Here is an 18996-nt window from a genome sequence, read left to right on the forward strand (position 1 = left end):
ACTTTTTCCTACTAAAGATTCCCAAAGTAGTCTGCATGTACGGTAGGTACCTTTTCAATGACCACATACATTTATGTCTAAGGTATGTCTTTCATGTGAATGACCAACGACACAGCGCACATCAATAAAATAAACACCCTGGTTAACAAACCACCTCATTTTGCCAGTGGATTTCCAATGGCGGCAAGTGCCCAGTCTCACAATATTTGCACATTACCGTCACATCCAAGTTCAACTATTCTACAAATGTACCCGCGCCTCATCAAAGGCCCTCTCCTGAAGCTCCGCGGCCTTGGCATGAGAATGTGAAGGGTGTCCAGTGCTCTTGTAAGAATATCACAAAAGAAATCTGTGCTCTCCATCACAGGGCAAATCTTTCTTTTGTGTGTGTTTGATGTGCAGTTCTGAACAAACCTTGTTGAGGCAGCCAGGACCCTGTAACAGTTTCATTACCAATGTCAGAGACCAAACCTGGCGTGTTTATTCAAAAACCAAGACGACGCGTTCCCTTTTTTATTAAAAATGTGTATCTGGGATAGGAAGTCATGAGTGTTGATATTAGTGATGTAGTCAGGCAAACAGGAGCAACGTGGTTTACAGATGAGCCAGTTCTGATGTACAGTGAGCCAACACTAGCCGTCATACCCCGCCTTCCTGTGAATGTTTTGCAGCTTCTTTGTAAAGAACATCCTATTTTAGGCAGAGGAAAGGTGCCTTATTCAGGACCATGGTGTGGATTAGCGGGGCAACCCAGAAAAATGCAGTTGGCTCTGCTATTTCCACAGCCATAGACCACAGCTCCTCTGCAAGAAGCCTGAGGTTTGTTTAGTGATGTGCCCTCCTGTCAGCCAGCTGTGACGCAGCGTGGCAGCCTGTCTTCGCTCTGATGCGGCGCAACCTCCATATATGCATCTCCAGTTCTGTTCTCGGTCCAACACGGGGGGCAGGGGGAGGGGGGCGTTGCGAGCTGCAGGCCTCCGAACAGCTCTGGTGTCGAGGCTGCTCAGCGGGTTATGTGCCTGCTACAAAGATCTGCCAAATGCGCAGCCTTCCATCCTTGTAAAAAATGTTAATAATTATGATCTCCATTGTTGAAGCGCCTGTTCTTTGAAACAAGTGTGCCTCTTTTCTCAAACCAACAGACAAAATGGTTTAGATGAATTTGGAGGAAACCAGCTAAATTAATCGCTCAAGCACGTTTTCCAAATCTATTGCTCTCTTATAGTTTCCGGTTTGATTCCCTATTTATAAAACATTGATATTGATTGTGCCTTTTGGTTAACTGCAAATCTCTCTGATCAACTGTTTCTATGAGAGAGGGCACATACATGTAGGCTGAGGCTGGTGGAGGCGCGAGACACAACAAGCAGGTCGCAAATGGCGCGAGCAGATGTGTGAGCTCTACAGCGGAAACGAGGCTTGGAGTTAACCGATGTATCGAAAGAATGGAAGTCTTTGAAGGATCATTTATTTATCTTTTTGGTGAGAAACAATCTCGGTCTACGAGTTTTCCTGGGCCCTAAAGTTTCTTTATTTTGTATGCAGAATATTGTAAAGTGAGCGCTACAGTATGTTTGGAAAAGCACAGGAAACGCCAAAACTAAGTGTGCACAATTTATTTATTTGACTTCGGCGGAAAGCAGAGCCCGGGCTAGGTGGGAAGGGTGAGAACAGGCACAGTGAAAGCACTCGTGCATGTATGGCATATACCTTGCAGTGCCATCTGTTTGCAATTAACAAGCGCTGCACGGGCGCAATAATTGGAAACAAATGGCTAAGCTGCTCGCTACCGCAAGGTGGATGCTGGACATGCATGAGCACTCATTGTAAACCGTGCAGTACAGCATGAGTTTTCCAAAAAGTGCTGACCGATTCCAAAAGGTCATTCCCAAGTAGTTCTTGCGCGCTGATTAGGCGAGACCCAAAAAGGGAGTTTGGGCGTTTCCATTGTTTTAAATGGCAAAGTCGAGTGAGCAGTTTTAGAACTGCTCTGCCAGTCTCAGTGGTAGGCTGGATGACAAGTTTTACCTTGTCTCACTCAGGGTGGCACCACAAGTGCTGTAGTGCCTGAGGGGCCATTCTAAATTATAGGCCCTGGGTACCCATTGTACCATATACTAGGGACTTAGAAGTAAGTTGGCCTATACCCAGATGGCATAAGTTAATCAAACAAACATGTTTAAAGGTCAGGGCACTGAGGTCTAGTGAGCAGACTTCCATGCACTCTGAGTCGAAAAACCAGCAGCATCGGTCCAAAAACGTTGGGGGTGACCATACAAAGATAGATATTTCCTTACACCCTGGAAACTTCAGACTGCCGCAGCTTGGCAAGCCTACTACTGCCAATGTGTGTGAATTCCAAAAAGTGGTAAATTTGCATCCTTTCAAGGACTACTTCAATGAGTGCTGATTTACTCCATTGTTTCGTAAACCGGTCAGTATGTATAGTTAAGATCCCTATCCAAACAAGCATTTGCAATGCAATAGGTCTCGCATTATGAAAGTTTGAGCTATTGGTCTTGTAAATGACGATTTTTTTATTTATGTGTTGATTTTGAAAATAGCTAAATTAATAGCTTTGTCATTTTCAATGCCAATAGTTATAACTTTCGCACATGTGACTATAGCATTTGTAATGCAACATGTTTTATATTTACGTGACTTAGATGTATTGATATTACAAATAGCAACGGCTTTTAATTTTTTTTAATAATTAATACTTAAATAAAAGTGATTGTAATTTATATTGGCAATAACTTAAACTTTTGTAAATACCGTTTGTGAAGATTATGTTCAGTGTATTTTATTGTGATGAAAATCCAAGAACAGAAGTGAAATAACATCTTTTTGTGACATTTGTAATAAAGCTTGAAACATTGAGAGAACATAATTGAACCAGTTGTTGAATGGTTGCACAGATTGATGCTGTGATGTCGCGGAGTGATGCTGTGATGTCGCGGAGTGATGCTGTGATGTCGCTGAGTGATGCTGTGGTGGTGCTGAGTGATGCTGTGGTGGTGCTGCTGAGTTCTCTCTGCAACTGCACTCTGCAACTGCACTCTGCACTCTGCACTCTGCACTCTGCACTCTGCACTCTGCACTCTGCACTCTGCATATGGTATGTTATGCTTACATACGTTCCATATATTATCCATGTATATGCCACATTTAGTTAAGAATATATGTTCTGTTTAGTTACATTACTTTGTTTGTATACCCTTTTATGCTGCTCTAAAGTTATTTCAATGGGTGAAATGCGGAGCCTGGGTAGCAGGAAGGAGAAGATAAGATAGTGCATCGAGTGCGGACTTGTGAGCAAGCGCCATAAGCCATCAGGATGCTACTTCAAGGCACGTAGACAGGGTCGCAATACCCAATGATACTCGTAAAGGTAGCTACAAAAAATGGCGTTAGGTTGTGCACACACCCTGCAAAGATGCGTGTAGCGCCTGAAGTCACAAGTTGAACCTGGTGTTGTTCGCTACAATAGACGATAGTTATCAGTGAGGTTTGTTCCACCATGAAACGAAAGTTGGCTGCCGAGAGTAACAAGGCAGTGCTGGGAGGGGGGCTGCGCACCAACTGAAGTGCTCTGGTTGCACGGCCTGCGGCCATGTGAAGTGATAAGCCTTTGAAGTATGGGAGTGTGGGAGGAGTGCTGCCACGGCCTGGGGGAAGCTGGCTGGGGAGGGGAGGAGAAATGAATGTAAGGCTGTGGGGAACAGAGTTTATGGCCCAAAAGCGCGTGCCTGTGGCCACGTGAACTTCAAGAAAACTGCAAGGAACGAAGCCCTTGGTTTGACGAGGATTTCGAGCACTTGAATTCTCGATCCCTCAATGCGCTTGCGCGCATTGTAGGTCACGAGACCTAAAAATGACCAGTTAAAACCATTTAGTGAAATTAGAACCGGAAAAACCGACATAGATATAGGATACCAAACTCTTGGCCCTTCGACCCAACTACCAAACCAAGAATGCATTTGAGGGGTGTCGCACCTCGAAACATGCTGATGCAACCTTCCTGCCTGTCACATCTTGGCCTGTTAGTTCTCTTTGGGAACTCAGGACTATAGTCATATACAGCACAATGGTGTGGAGTCCCTGCACTGGGGCCACTTATTTTAAATGTGTTTTCACTGCACCGCACTCTGCTCCGTGTCTGCTACAAGAATCCTTGATGATAGTTGTCAAATCAGCGCCTGAGGGCAGGGCTTTATGTTTCTAGTCCTCTCCTTTTACAAATCAGTTTATCAAGTGGCTGATTGCCCCATGTACTAAGCCAGAGTCGCAAATCTAGGAGGGCACTCGGGCAAATTAAGTGGGCGAACTGGGCCAGAGCTGAGGCATGGGTCTTGCTTGGCTCAAAGTCCGCGCATGAGCCGAGCGATGAAAACGTTTGGCATGTATATTGTGCAACAAACATAGTGTAAAAATATGGTACAATCTCTTCAAAAATTAAAAAGTGTGTGTATATATATATTTTTTTTAACTTGTGGAAGCATTTCACCTTAGTACACCAGATTAAAACACTGTATAGACAAATATTTAGAAAGTGTTAGGTTTTTAGAAACGTTCATGGCTCGTCCCCAACCACAATGCCATTAGTGAGCTAAGAGACAAGTCAGTAGTCATATAAACTCGACAAGTAGCCTAAATTCTTATTCTAGATGGAACAACATCATTGTCCATTAAATCAAACCTAAGATGTGCTTGTACAGTGCACATCCTCAACTCTGGTATTTGTGTGCTCATTTGTGATGATAAAGAAAAAGGAGGCTCTGTGAAATACATTATTTGATAAGGATCACCTAATTTGGACAAGCAGAGAAGCTGGTATTGATTCTAGGTTATCTGGTTTCACGTTTTGAAATTCAGCTAACTTATGGGTCTCTCTCAATCCCATTACATCAAGTGACACTGTTTTGTCTTTCATTCTTGGCTCACAATGTGCAAAGCTGACAGATTGCAGACCCGACTTAAGGCCCCCAGACCCTACTAGCAAGCTAAGAATTAGTTTGTTCAAGGCATATGAGCTGTAGATCTTATACTTATGCATAGATTGCCATCTGGTGTTGGGCCCAGATGTTTGCACTTTGTTTTTGTCTAGGAAGAAGTCTTTGTAGTCACGAGGTAGGTGACTCCTCCTTAGGATGATAGTGCGCATGGGCATCGACTCACCAGATTGTTTTTTTCCACCATCTGGTTCAGATGTGATTTGCTGCCCTCCGGGTCAGTGTTGGTTTCAAACCCCTCTTCGACGCTCAATCCCTCTCTACTCAACGGTATAGTCTCAATCGCGCTTCCCTTTCGAAGCACATTTTTAAAAACAAACTCCTCTATCTCCGACGTGGGCCGTTGGGCCTATCCACGCCGACCACGCCTGCCGTCAATGGAAAGGACACCTTTCAAAAAATGCCCCAGGTGTGGTGCGAAGTTCCCACACACTGACTTGCACAAGGTTTGTAATCTCTGCCTCTCCCCGGAGCATGAAGAAAAACTGCAAGGCCTGTGAATCGTTCAGTACAAAAAAAAACATTAGTGACCGCCTGGCTCGACGTCACGAGATGTCTCACGGAAGCAGCTCGATTCCGGACATCTTTGGAGCAGATCCTAATGTCCAGCCGTAGCAACAAGGAGGTGAAGAAGATGTCTCTGTCTCCGCGGTCGCCGACGTCGAAGAGGAGACAATCATCCCGGCTCAGCGGTCTGAGTACCGAAACCCCTCTCCCCAAACCTACGGCTCCAGTAGTACCCTCGGGTCGACACCGGCAACATGGCTCACACGCCGCGCCCTCGGGCCCGGCTATGAAACCTAAAGATAAGCCTTCCGGCTCTGGCTCGAGCCAGCCCCATTCCGGTGCCGAAAAGTCACCTTCTGCACCGAAGCACAAGACAAAAGATGTGCCACGCCCTTCCTCTGCACCGAAGACAGCCTCGATGTCAAAGCCCTCGGCGTCGAAACATACCAAGGACAAACATTCGGAACCAAAATCCATTTTTCTGGAGTTTGTCACACCCCAAACACCCCCCTCTGAAGCTCCACCCAGAGATAGAGTGCAAACTTACTAACAATTTCAAAGATGCATAGGCATACCAGAAACTATACCTAACTTATAGCCCAGTATTGGGCAGACCCTATAAGAGAGATTGCTATTGCATTTCATACGGACAGAAGGGAGGCGTGGTGGGAGAGCATGGGAGGCGTGGGGTGGAGGTGGAACTGTCTGCTCAGGCCTCGTCCCTTCTGCCTCCATGAGGATCATTTTCATTTTACTGTGCTTCGCAAACTCTCGTCCTCTATCTGCCCTGCGTGCTGATGTAGTGTCCGGCTCACTGTAGAACTAACTTTAAACGCCGCTAACACTATACACCAGTCTTCCTTTCTGTTCTGCAGGACATGCCAAATGTGTGGAGTTCATAAAGACGTTCAACCTGCCCCTGCTGATGCTTGGTGGCGGTGGTTACACTATCCGTAATGTGGCCCGCTGCTGGACCTTCGAGACGGCTGTAGCTCTGGATTCTGAAATACCGAATGGTGAGTGAGCTTCCCAGCTGCAGTCCCGAGGAAAGAGCCCAGAGGAGTGTTCACCAACTTTAAGATAACCATCATCATAGAATGGGCTCCCAGAAGTCGAACGTAGGGTTAAAAGAATAGTAAACAAGAGACCATACAGTAGCTGAGTATAGCAGTCTGCTTCAAAGGGGGCACATGCTAGCCAAGGGAACAGGGGCGCTAACTAGCATTGGTGGAAAGGGGCACATCGCAACCAAGCTCCTGGCAGCCAGAAAGTATTGGTGGGAGTACTTGAATTGGGTTTGGTACAGTGAGTAGCCAGCAGTAAAATACTGTGCAAGAGACAACAAAAACTAATCCTGGGATGATGAACATAGAATGCCTTTTAGCAGTCGGTTTCAAGCCTTATTTCTGATGAAGTAAGGGGTCTGTCCAGGCGCAGGTTAAGTAGTAGGTGGATTTGGGAGTTCAAGAGAGGGGGCTGAGGTGGTTGAGACGAGTTCAGGTCTGACCTGGGCCTGATTCTGTTGACAGGCTTGGTCTGAGGCCCAACTGTGTGCTTATTTGCAAGAGGGGGTGGGGGCTTCCCTGAGGCTTGGAGGCAGATGGATGGAACTGGTGGGGTCACGGAGGGTCTTAGTTAGGGTTTGTTCCTTTATGTTGCAGTTTCCCGTGATGTTTTTTTCACCAGTGTGTGACTTATACTCTGTTAATTGCAGAGCTGCCATACAATGACTACTTTGAATACTTTGGACCGGATTTCAAACTTCACATCAGTCCATCCAACATGACGAATCAGAACACCAACGAGTACTTGGAGAAGATCAAGTGAGTGTGTTTGTGGCAAAGACTGCCTGTGTTCAGCCCTTGACTCGCACTCCACTCGTGGCCCTCCCGATCAGAGAGCATATCACTTCCTCACTGTATGTGCATGTTCTCCTCCTTGCCTGGGGTGAGGCAGTGTGCTTGTCGCCATGTCTTTCTTCCTGGGCTGTGGACATGTGCCTAGGTATTTTGTTTCCTGTAAGCTATGGTGTTCTTCCAAGGCTGAGGTACTGTGTACAGTCTCTGACTTGTCTTGTTAAAACTCTGGCTCCCTTTCTGGTACACCTATAGTTTGATCTGTTGCCCCAACAGGAGCTCTTATCCTTCCGGACTGTGTACACATACATGCTCAGTTGTCCCGCCACTGAGGGGTGTGGCTCCTTTACTAGCTATACACAGATGTATAGATCACTCGCCTCGGAGTACCTGCCTTCACCCCGAGCTCGGCACACATGCCATGATTTCGTTACTCTGACCTGATATTTGAATGGGCCCCTTTTCTTCTAGGGTTGTTAATGCCATGAACACTGGGCCTCCTTCTGATAGTTTATGTATGTCCTGTCTTTTGCTTTGAACATGGCTATTGCAAATGTTGTACCCTGCTGTGGTAATGAGTGAACTCTGCCTAGTACGTGTTTACAGTGTTAGCTTCGTTTTCAGGCAGCGTCTCTTTGAGAACCTGCGCATGCTTCCACATGCACCTGGCGTTCAGATGCAGGCCATCCCAGAAGATGCAGTTGCAGATGAAAGTGCTGATGAAGATGATGATGACCCGGACAAACGCATCTCAAGTATGTTTAAGTTACTGTCCTCACTATATATTTGATTATGGAGTACTATTGAGAATGGGAGCCTGTGAAAGGTAGCCACAGGTTTGGTGGCCAGGTTCTAGGAGGTGAGAGAGCCCTTGAAGTTACGTTCTGGGGTAGTATGGGTCCCTGCATTGAGCAGCATTTTGACCAGTTAGTGTGCTCTGTGAACGAGAGGGCAATTTGCGTTTTTGGGAACGAAACCCATAAAGGATTTGTGGTGAGTTAGTATAGTGAAATATGAAAGTAATTTGAGTGGTGGATATGGTAGTCAGTTATTTGGATTGAGAAGGATTGTGGAGGGATAGAAGAAAAAGGTTTGCATTTATGTAGCACTTGCTACCCCTGATGTGGTGTTGAAGCGCTTTTTCGGCGAGTGCATGCTACTTCAGAGCCTATAAAGGATCAGTGGGTAATTAGTTTAGAGAAATTTGAAATTAATTTGAGTGGTGGACATGTTAGTCTGTTGTTTGGATTGCAAAGGATAGTGGAGTGATAGAAGAGGGAAGGATTTAGAAATGTTTTGGAGTTCATAGCAGTAGGAGGAGGCTTGGGATGAGTAAAAGGATGATGGAGGTGGAAGGGTCTGAGGTAAGGGTTTAGAAAGGCTTGTTTTGGGGGATCCGAATAGTAAAAAAGAGGTATGAGATAATGCAAGGGATGGAGAGTAGGGAAGAGTCTAGAAAGGTTTTTTGGGGGATCATAGAAGTGGTATGAGGTTTGGGATGAATGAGAGAGTGGAGGTAGAGAATATATTCATAGAGGTATACGGTGACAAATAGGGTTGTGCATTGGAAAGAGTAGTAGAAACAGGTTTGAGATATGTTGCATGAGCTGTAGAAAATCCCTAATTCACAAAGCATTAAGGGTTTTCAACTTGAATTGTTTTTTTGTTTTTTTTAAGGGAAAGTTACATAACTGCCACCCTAGGTCTCCATTAGTTATAATGCAGGTGCCAGATTCCCAAACACTTTAACAGAGATATAGTAGGTTCAAAATTTGTTTAAAAATATCTGGAGCTAACATTAACTAACTTGCCCTATATTAAACTAAAAATTAGAAAACATTAATTAGGTGGTAATCTGGAGAAAGATGAGGCTGCCTTAGCCTTTGGTATGTTATTGAAAGAATAAATTAATAAAATAAATGGAAGGGATTGTGGCACCTTTGGACTTGATGGCATACATACAGTAATACACCCTGCTAGTAGTGTGTAAATCTGTATTTTGTGTAAGTGGACTCCCCTGCGCCATAGAGGTATGGTTTTTGTAGATGGTTCATCCGCAGCTTGAGAAACACTGATTATAGCATGTGATGCTGTAAATACACATGCTCAGTATGGGAAACTGCCATTACAACGCAGCTTTTCCCACGCATACCATTTTAACGCAAGTGTTTCCACGCATGCGTTGTAACAACGCGTAGTCATTACTACGCATTTTTTTCAACACGTGCTTTTACCACGCATGCCTTTAACAACTAATTTTGTTGTAAAGGTATGTGTGGTAAAAGCACATACCTTGTGAAAAAAAAAATATATGTGATCCACGTCATTGTGAGGAAGCAGAGGCTCTTCCATTTCCACACGAAGACGTGCATCGCAGGAACGAGGAGGGGAGAGGGTAACCACGAGCAGAGAGAGGTAAGGTGATTGGGCGTGGGTTGGGGGTTACTTTTTTAGGGTAAAAGGGGGTCGGGTGGGGGTGTGTGTTGTGCAGGGTACTGGTTTAGGGTAGGGTCGAGGGGTCGTGCAGGGTAGTGTTTTAGGGTAGGGAGAGGACTGCGGGCCAGGTGAGGGTCATGCAGGGTAGTGTTTTTGGGTTCCGGGTAGGTTCGGGAGGTCATGCAGGGTAGTGTTTTAGGGTAGGGAGAGGGTTGGGGGAGGATCGTCGAGGGTAGTGTTTTAGGGTAGGGCGAGGAATCTGGTTGGGTGTGTCATGCAGGGTAGTGTGTTAGGGTAGGAATTACTGAGGGTCAGGGGAGGGTCGTGCAGGGGTGGTTTTAGGGTAGGGAAAGGATTGGGGCTCATGCAGGGGTAGTGATTTAGGGTTTTAGGGTAGGGAAAGGATTGGTGCTGGGGGGGTGTAGTGGAGGAGTACTAAATTAGGGTTTAGGGCAGGGTAGTGTAACTTACCTTCGATACTTTTACCAAGAGTATACCTTTTCTGCACATGTCTTTGCGTTGTAATGGCATGCGTGGTAAAGGCTTATTCGTGGTAAAAGTATGCATTGTAATTGTAGGTGGTGGTGAATGACTACGCTTAGTAATACCCGAGTTGTAATGACACGCGTGGTATTAGTGCGCGTTGCAACGCGTAATATTCTCCTGCCATCTAGTGTTCGGTTTGGATGTTTGAAGGCTATTTCTCCTACGAGAAATCTTATGATTCGTGGAATGAATGATTTTTTTTTTTTTACGAATGAATGAATTTTCTTATTGCACAAATTACTTAAAATCATTTGCAATATTTCTTACATAGATAAAAGTATGATTAAAATTCTATAGCAATTGCACATTAAATGATGTAGATTGCTTATTTATCCACAAAACTTACCTGTGTGACTCACAAAGATGTCTTTTGAGCAGCATTGATTGAAAATTAGGGTCTATTCCTTGTCCTGAGGCCCTCATATGACAAGAAGGGGATGTGGGTCATGGCATCTGTACTAAAAGCTGGGTTATCTAACCGCCTCAAGGTTTAAGGTGCCCAAGTGCCTTGTACAGCATAATAAAGTTTGTATTGGGACTACACTGCGTACGTACCTATTCGTGCAAACCACAATAGTGTCGTCGGGCCCTTCTTGTTTAGAGAGCCGAGCACGCACATCTGACCTACTTCCCAAATTTGGCCAATTCAGTTGGTGCGGTGCAGGAGAAAAAAGAGGACAACACACCAAATGCAGCTGGGACTCCTTTCTGTACTTGTAGATTCTGCACCTGGTTCTGAGGGCCAAGGATTTCCATCCGGGATTTAGTTCTTATATTGGGAGGGCACAAGGCTGGTCCATTAAACCTCTTTTAAGCACTTCCTCCTCAGTGCTTGCTTCAGATACGGCTGTATTCTGTGCTCCTATATGATGTGATTAATCCAGAATGGCCTCCCCATGGTGTATAATTTAGTAAATCTACTTCTCGTGATAATTACTGGATTTGTGTAAGTGCTTTTTTGGTTGCCCCATAACTTAGCCCTTCCTGGCCAAGCCAAGTGTTCCCACCACATTTTGCATATACGTTTTCCATGGGTTAGTTGTCCCTTCAAAGATGGGATTAAACATGTTTTTTACACTTCCAATAGGTGCTTTCAGAACTTGGTAGTAGTATTTCTCCTGTGTTCCTAGGCATTCATAGTTTTGCTGCACCAGGCCGAACTCCAGGCGAATCAGGCTGTTGTGGGTATGCTTTGGTAACTTGAATATGCTTTTGTACGACTGACAGTGTGATTTTTTGATTTTATTTTTTCTTCAAGCAAGCTGCTAATTTGTCCTGGGAATGCGTGCTGTGTGTAACCTGCAATTGACCTAATTTTATATTGTATGGCCCTTCTTATTGGTACAATCATCAGACTATGCTCTTCTCATGGAGTTTGCATAAGGCTTAGATGGTCGACTGAATTTTTTTACTTAATTTTTTGTTGATGTATAGTCACTTTCCCGGAGTTGCTGAGCCATGCCCCAAGATAATTATATTTTCTTTATAGTGGACATTGTCTGATTACCCACTCTCCATTTGAGCAATGCTTTTTTTGCACAACGCCCAAAGACCATCACTTTGGTCTTGTGTGGATTAATGACCAGTTCATTAGTCTCGTAACTATTAAGAGCGTTTTGTCTCCTTTGTAAGCTAATTTTGATGTAGTCCATGACTACCAGGTTGTCTGCATATTGTAGTATTTGGAATCTGTTGGGGCCTATTTTAGGACTTGCGAGGTTGGCATTTTGAAGTGTTTTCCTCAGATCTGCTGTATATAAATTGAAAAGAGTTTGGGCAAGACCACAGCCCTGTTTTAGGCCGCCGTCTGTGTAGCACCTTTTCGAAATTGTATGTTCGAGGCATGTGAGCTGCAGATCACATGCTTTGCATACTCCTGCCATCTAGTTTTGGGTCCGTATGTTTGCAAGTTGTTTTTCTTCGAAGAAGTCTTTCCAGTCACGAGATGAGGTGACTCCTCCTTTCGGTCATAGTGCGCACTGGCATCGACTCCATTGTTAGATGGTTGGTTTTTTTCCAGCCACCAGGTTTGGATTTGTATTGCTGCACTTCAAAACCGTTGTTCGGGTTCCCCTCGGTGGCCAATCCACTATATCCAAGTCGGTATTGTTCCATACGTGTATCCCGCTTCTCCGCGTATCTTATCGGTCGAACAAAATTTCTATTTCGATCGGAAGACTTGTGGAAGGTCATCAAGCCTAACCGCACCGGTCCTCCGTGCAGTTAATTGATCGGACTCTGCTCAAATTCTGTCTGCCCTCCCACGCAAAGTATCCGCGCACCGATTCGCACAAAGTGTGCAACTTGTGCTTATCACCAGAACACAAGGAGCAAGACTGCGACACGTGCAGATCGTTTCGATTGAAGAAAACACTCCGTGATAGTCTGGCTCGACATCATGTAATGCAAAGCCAGAACTTCGAATACACGCCAGATATCTTCGGTGAAGGATCTGAGCAAGAAGAATTTGATGCACAAGGGGCCAAAATTAGCAGGAAGAGCCTGTATCTATTCCGGAATTGGTCTCCAGGATAGACGGAGATGCCATACCGCAAGGTCGGGGTCCCGCGAGTATCGAACACCCCTTGCCCCGAAATCCAACACAGACCAAGCAAAAGGCTTCGGTTCCACCTGCACCTTCGGGCCACAGTCTGCACCAAGAAGATGTTTGACGCCCTGCCTCCCGGCTCTGCACCGAAACACATTGTTAAGCCTTCCAGCTCCGAATCAAGTCGGGCAAAGACAGGCACCCAGCCGAAACCTTCTGGCTCATAGCCAAAGACTGCTTCGTAGCAGAAATCCTCAATGCCGAAATCAAAAACTGCTTCGGAACCCAAAGCTTCCGTGCCGAAAAGTCAGTTCACCCCAGCACCGAAGTCCTCTGTGCCGAAAACGAAAAATGCTCCTTCAAAGCTACAGGATCGGATTTTGAACGTCCCAACTCACAAATCTGACCCAAAACAAAAGGAACTTTACATTAATCCTGATACAGGATCTCCCAATGCTGCCATATTTATAAGTATTCAGTCTCTTCTCACTCCGGTTCAGCCCAACCAGTCATTACCAGCAAGAGTCTTCATGCAACTGCTAGGAATGATGGCGTCTTGCATCGTGATTGTTCCCCATGCAAGACTTCACATGCATCCCCTTCAAGAATGCTTAGCGAATCAGTGGAACCAGTCGTAGAGTCAATGGACCGATCTAGTGTTGATAGATGGCCGCACCCATTGCTCTCTGCAGTGGTGGAACCCACAAAATGTATCAAAAGGGCGGCCCTTCATTTACCCTGTTCCACAGACTGTGCTAACAGCAGACGCATCGCTCACTGGTTGGGGTGCTCACTTACACGATTATACAATCCAAGGATTGTGGAGTCTCGATCTTTATCCTAACAGACAGTTTCTTTCTCTCCCGGACAGCGCCACTTCGCTTGACAACCTACTATACTATCAGATTAGAGTGACCTGCAGAGACCTGAAAGATGCATTCCCCAGCCCCCCAGCGCCAAACGCAGCACTTGAATACATCCATACTACACCTACTCCATGCAAGCTCGTCACCAAATTGTATGTGCGGACTCCCCTGTGGGCACTGAGCGGGCATGTTGTGCATGGGCAGCAGACTTAGTAGACAAGCCTTCACCAGAAGAACAATGTCCGTACTGCTGTAATCCATCCCAAAAACTCTCCATAAATTATAGACTGCGCCTGATAGATTTTACATTTGTGCACAGACTGTACAGCACCCCCGGAGCACTTCACAGAATAGGCTTGACGGAGGATGCAAGATGTATGAGATGCTCCTCTCCTGACATGACCTTTGTACACTTGGCCTGGTATTGTCGGTAAATTGCGAACTTCTGGTAAGATGTTTGCAGAACCATCAGCGACATTACCTCTGACACCCTTACGCCAAACCCCTTACAAGCCTTTTGGGATATGTAAAGAACGTCTCACGCTGACCATAGACTGGTTGAAATGCTCCTTGTGCTGGCCAGGCGCAGGGTGGCGACTTACTGGAGCCCTAAGCCGGCACCAGTTACAAAAAATTGGGTAGCGGACGCAGCACACTGCCAGTCACACCTGAGCGAGTACTGGAACTTAAACTAGCAAGCAGGCCACACAACATCTGGGCCCTACTCGTGGCCTATCTCTGACAGATAGACGAGGCTAACAAATCCCCCACCCACCTCCCAGACCCTGTCGCCGGGAACGAATAGATAAACGATGACGGCTGTTGACACAGTTTCCATGATAATGTGATGTCGTGAATAATGCGCATGCCAATCTAATGCTGCCTCTGCGCCCTGTTTATGCTTGTGCTGTCTTGCACTCCATATGCCTTGATATCATTTGAATGGCTTCTAAATGCATCCCTGCTTAAACAGTGTAATTGAATGCATAATCTGTAATTTGCTTTATCCTCCAAGTTTATAAAAAAATTTAAAATAAAAATTGTGGAAGCACCGAAGTCTTCATATAAATCACCTAGCCGTGTTTCTCGTGCTCTGAGCCTGTCAAGATCACCTCATAGGGAAAGCTGTCCTAGTCCTCACAGACATGACTGGTATGTACTATATACAAAAGCGTGGGTGATGGGCACTCTCCAACTGTCACACCTAGCACAAGCCATTTGGAAATGGGCTATACACCACACAATGTATCTCCTGGCAGAGCATCTCCCAGGAATAAACAATCCGATTGCAGACCTTCTCAGTAGACAGAAGCAGCAAATCCATAAGTGGGAACTTCATCCTCAAAATGTCCAAGCTTCGCCTCCAGGTTCCCACACCCGTCCTCCAAAGGCAATGCCCTATGGATGAACTGGTCAGGGATATTTGCCTATACTTTACCGCCTCTCCCACTCATTCTGCCTGTAGTTTGGAAGCTCAGGCAAGCATCCCTCACTCTGATTCTCATAGCTCCCACATGGGCACTTCCACCCTCGTTCACCACCCTGCTGGAGCAGTCAGTATTTCCACACCAAAAGCTGCATCCCACCTCCAGTCTCCTGACTCCGAGCCATGGAGAAATCAGGCATCCAAATCCCTAGAACTCAACCTGGCGATCTGGCTGCTGAAGTCCTAGAGTTTGGTTATTTACAATTACCACCACTATATGAATATCCTAAGAGAAGCTAGAAAGCCTACTACTAGGGCATGTTATGCAGCAAAATGGAAACGGGTTGTTATCTATTGTAACAATAACAACCTTAATCCTCTTGATGCTTCTGTGCAAAACATCGTTATCTGTTACATTTACAGCAATCTGTACTATCCTACACATCCATTTGCTTACATCTAGCAGCAGTAGCTGCATGCTTATAAAACAGACAACACTTACCTCTGTTCAGAGTACCAGTGATCAAAGCCTGCATGGAAGGATTAAAAAAAGTGATGCCACCAAGAGTCCCACCTGCACCAGCGTGGAACTTAAACATAGTCCTTACAAGGCTGATGGGCCCCCCCATTTTGATCAATGCACAGTTGTCCATTACAATTCCTCTTGTGGAAGGTTGTTTTCCTCATAGCAATAACTTCACTAAGGAGAGTTGGTGAACTCCTGTTAACTATATAAGAGCCTGTTTTTCAGCTTCACAAAGAGCAAGTGGTTCTTCAAACCAATTCTAAATGTTTCCCTAAAGCAGTTTCTGCCTTTCATATAATTCAGTTGTTACCTGTGTTTTTTCCTCAACCTGATTCTGTATCACGAGCTCTACACACACTTGATGTTAGAAGAGCTCTACTATATTATGGGGAAAGAACAAAAGCATTTCGCAAAACAAAGCACCGCTTTGTTGCATTTTCTCCACCACACAAAGGCAATCTCATATCTAAATCAGGCATTGCAAGATGGATCGTGAAATATATCCCAACATGTTATGTGAAGGCAAAAAGAACTTTGCTAATACCCCCTAGAGCACATTCCACTTGCAAAATAGGGGCCACTATGGCCTTCTTATGGAATATTCCTGTAGCCGACATCTGTAAGTCAGTAACATGGTCTACGCCGCACACATTCACCAAACACTATTGTGTAGATGTGTTAGCTAGGCAAAAAGCTAATGTAGGCCAGTCAGTACTTATACCACTATTTCAAACCACTTCAACAACTACAGGCTAGCCACCAATTTGGGAGTATACTGCTGTATAATCTATGCAAAGCATTTGATCTACATCTCACGTGCCTTGAACTGATAATGTTACTTACCCATCAGTAAGCATCTGTTCTTGGCATCTGGAGCTGTAGATTCAGATGTGCCCACCCACCTCCCTGCTCTCCTGTAGTTGTTGCAGTTCTCAGTTTACATACATACCCGTGGACATCTCTATTCTGCACTTACTAACTCCATTCTCACCCTCTGCGGGAAAACAATCTAACAATGCACATGCGCACGATCACCGAAAGGAGTCACCTTGCCTCATGACTGGAAAGACTACTTCGAAGAAAAACAACTAGCAAACATCCGGACCCAACTTTAGATGGCAGGAGTATGCAAAGCATATGAATATACAGCTCTACATGCCAAGAACAGATGCTTACTGGGTAAGAAACATTATCTTTTCTGCTGGTTTGACATTTACCCAGGTTTTTTTTATATAAAGAGATGACTGCAACGAAGAGTCCTACTGGGATGTTTCAATTCCTTAGCAGTTCCAAAGCTTATGACGAGACAAACAATTGAAAGCTACAGAGGAGACTGTTTTTTTGTTTTTAATATTTGCTTGTTGGCTCAAATAGGATAATGCCACTACGTTGTCAATTGTCGACCCTCCTTTACAGAACCAAGTTTGATATGGGGAAGGATCTCTATCTTCAATCCATCTGTTCAGCTCTGCCAAGAAAGTGCTGGCTTTAGCTTTCCCTTCAATGCCCAAAAGGACATAGTTTTGCAGTGTGAATCTTTTCTGGATTTACCACGCGGTCTACTGGTTGGGTCCGGAATTGTGGTTCTTTCTTTTTTTTTTCGTAGCCCAGGTGGGTGTCAACGTCCCACCTTTTGGTGTACTTCCTGTGACGTCGGCACGCTTCCTGCGGAAGCTCCCCCCTTTGGGCGCCATCTTCAGATTCTTTTTTCCGCTGTTGAGTCTGGATCGTCAGAGAGGCTCCAGAGATTTTGGAGGGAAGAAGAGGAAAAAGACAAACCTTACACAGAAAAGATTGGAGAAGATACTGAGGAACGAGATCACCAAGCCGGGACCACGATGAAGGAGGAGAACTTCGAGATCTTCGACGTCCAACGGAGAATGCGCACACAGGGGCCCCCTGAGTTCAGAAATGGACAAAACACTTTTTAAATTCTACTGTAACTTCCACCACAAATACGCGCAGAATGACCAGCACCCGGTCTGCAACCTCTGCTTGCCCGTCGACCACGAGAGCAAGGATTGCAACGCCTGCTCCGCCTTCACCCTGAAGACACTCTGGGTTAGAGAGAGACAGAGGAGAGCCAACTACAACATGCAAGGCAATGGCCAACCTCCGTCGCTTCGGGACCTGGGCCTCTCCAGCGACGAAGAGGACAACCTCGCCGAGGGACCAGGCGGCGAAGACTGGCGAAAAGCCACGGTCGTCGAAGCACGTCCCCGAAAAGGACCGCTCGACTTCGAAGGAGAAGGACCCGAAGGTTGCTTCGACTACGAAGTCTAGGAGATTGGCCGAAACGCTCGACGCCGAACATGCCGCCGAAATGGAGAGGAAAAAGAGAAGGCTCAAGGCCGAAATGGAGAACATTCTGCAAAGGAAAAGAGTTCGACGAGAAAATGAAAAGGTTCACGATTCTGTTGAAACCGCCGACGACTATCGTCTAAATAGAAGAGGAAGAGGAGTTTGACGCCGAAGGGCTGCCAAAAACTCCAGAGCCCCAGGAACACCTAGAGGAAGAGGGCGTTTACTACGAGGAAGAAGGCGACGTTGACCAGCGAACGAGTTTCAGCTCGGCATCCTCAATGGCACAGGACCTGGAATGGCAGGACCTCGACTCCGAAAACCCGGAAGAGCCGTGGAGACTTATTCTTCGAGGCATTCGCCACCAGATGACATTGGGGCCTATAACATGGTCATCCAGAATGCAGCAGTCAAACTGGAGGAGGAAGACCTAAGGCATGTTTCCTCTTAGAGACCCTACTCCCCACTCAAACAAAGAGTCCGTTCCTGCCCATGCTTCCGAGTGTCATGGACCAAGGGAGGGAGGCGTTCAAAGACCCAGCGACCTGCAGGTCTGTCGCACCTAGGACGGAGAAAAAGTACAAGCACTCCTCTCCAGATCCTCCCTACATCCAGCGATCCGTCATGGCGGAATCCATTATTGCGGCAACAGCCAGGAAGAGGGCAAACGTCCCAAAAACATCAGGCCCACCACCAGACAAAGAAAGTAGGAGGATGGACCTAACTGGTAGAAAAATAGAAAGAAATGCAGCGGTACACTGGCGCATGGCGAACTCCAATGCCCTACTGAACAGACACCAGTACCAGCATTGGGACGAGATCGGACAACTGCTCAAGCACCTCACTGATGAATACCAGCAAAGAGCATCACACCTGGTGGAGGAAGGGAAAAATATAGCAAATGCTTGCCTGAAAACAGCCTTGGATGGGGCAAACACATCCAGCAGACTTATGATGATAGGACTCACAGAA

The 18996-nt window shown here is 45.8% G+C and overlaps 1 protein-coding gene across 1 annotated transcript in view; it reads left to right on the forward strand.

The window, feature by feature from the left end:
* The window catches only part of HDAC1 (histone deacetylase 1), a 143121-nt gene that overhangs the window by 66977 nt on the left and 57148 nt on the right, over positions 1-18996 (forward strand). Inside the window, exons 9-11 of the mRNA XM_078680723.1 lie at positions 6395-6535; positions 7234-7342; positions 8000-8130. Coding sequence (XP_078536849.1) covers positions 6395-6535; positions 7234-7342; positions 8000-8130 — 381 coding nt within the window. The remainder of the gene's footprint in view (positions 1-6394; positions 6536-7233; positions 7343-7999; positions 8131-18996) is intronic.

The sequence above is a fragment of the Lissotriton helveticus genome, chromosome 3_1 (assembly GCF_964261635.1).
Source record: "Lissotriton helveticus chromosome 3_1, aLisHel1.1, whole genome shotgun sequence".
Classification (NCBI taxonomy): Eukaryota; Metazoa; Chordata; class Amphibia; order Caudata; family Salamandridae; genus Lissotriton; species Lissotriton helveticus.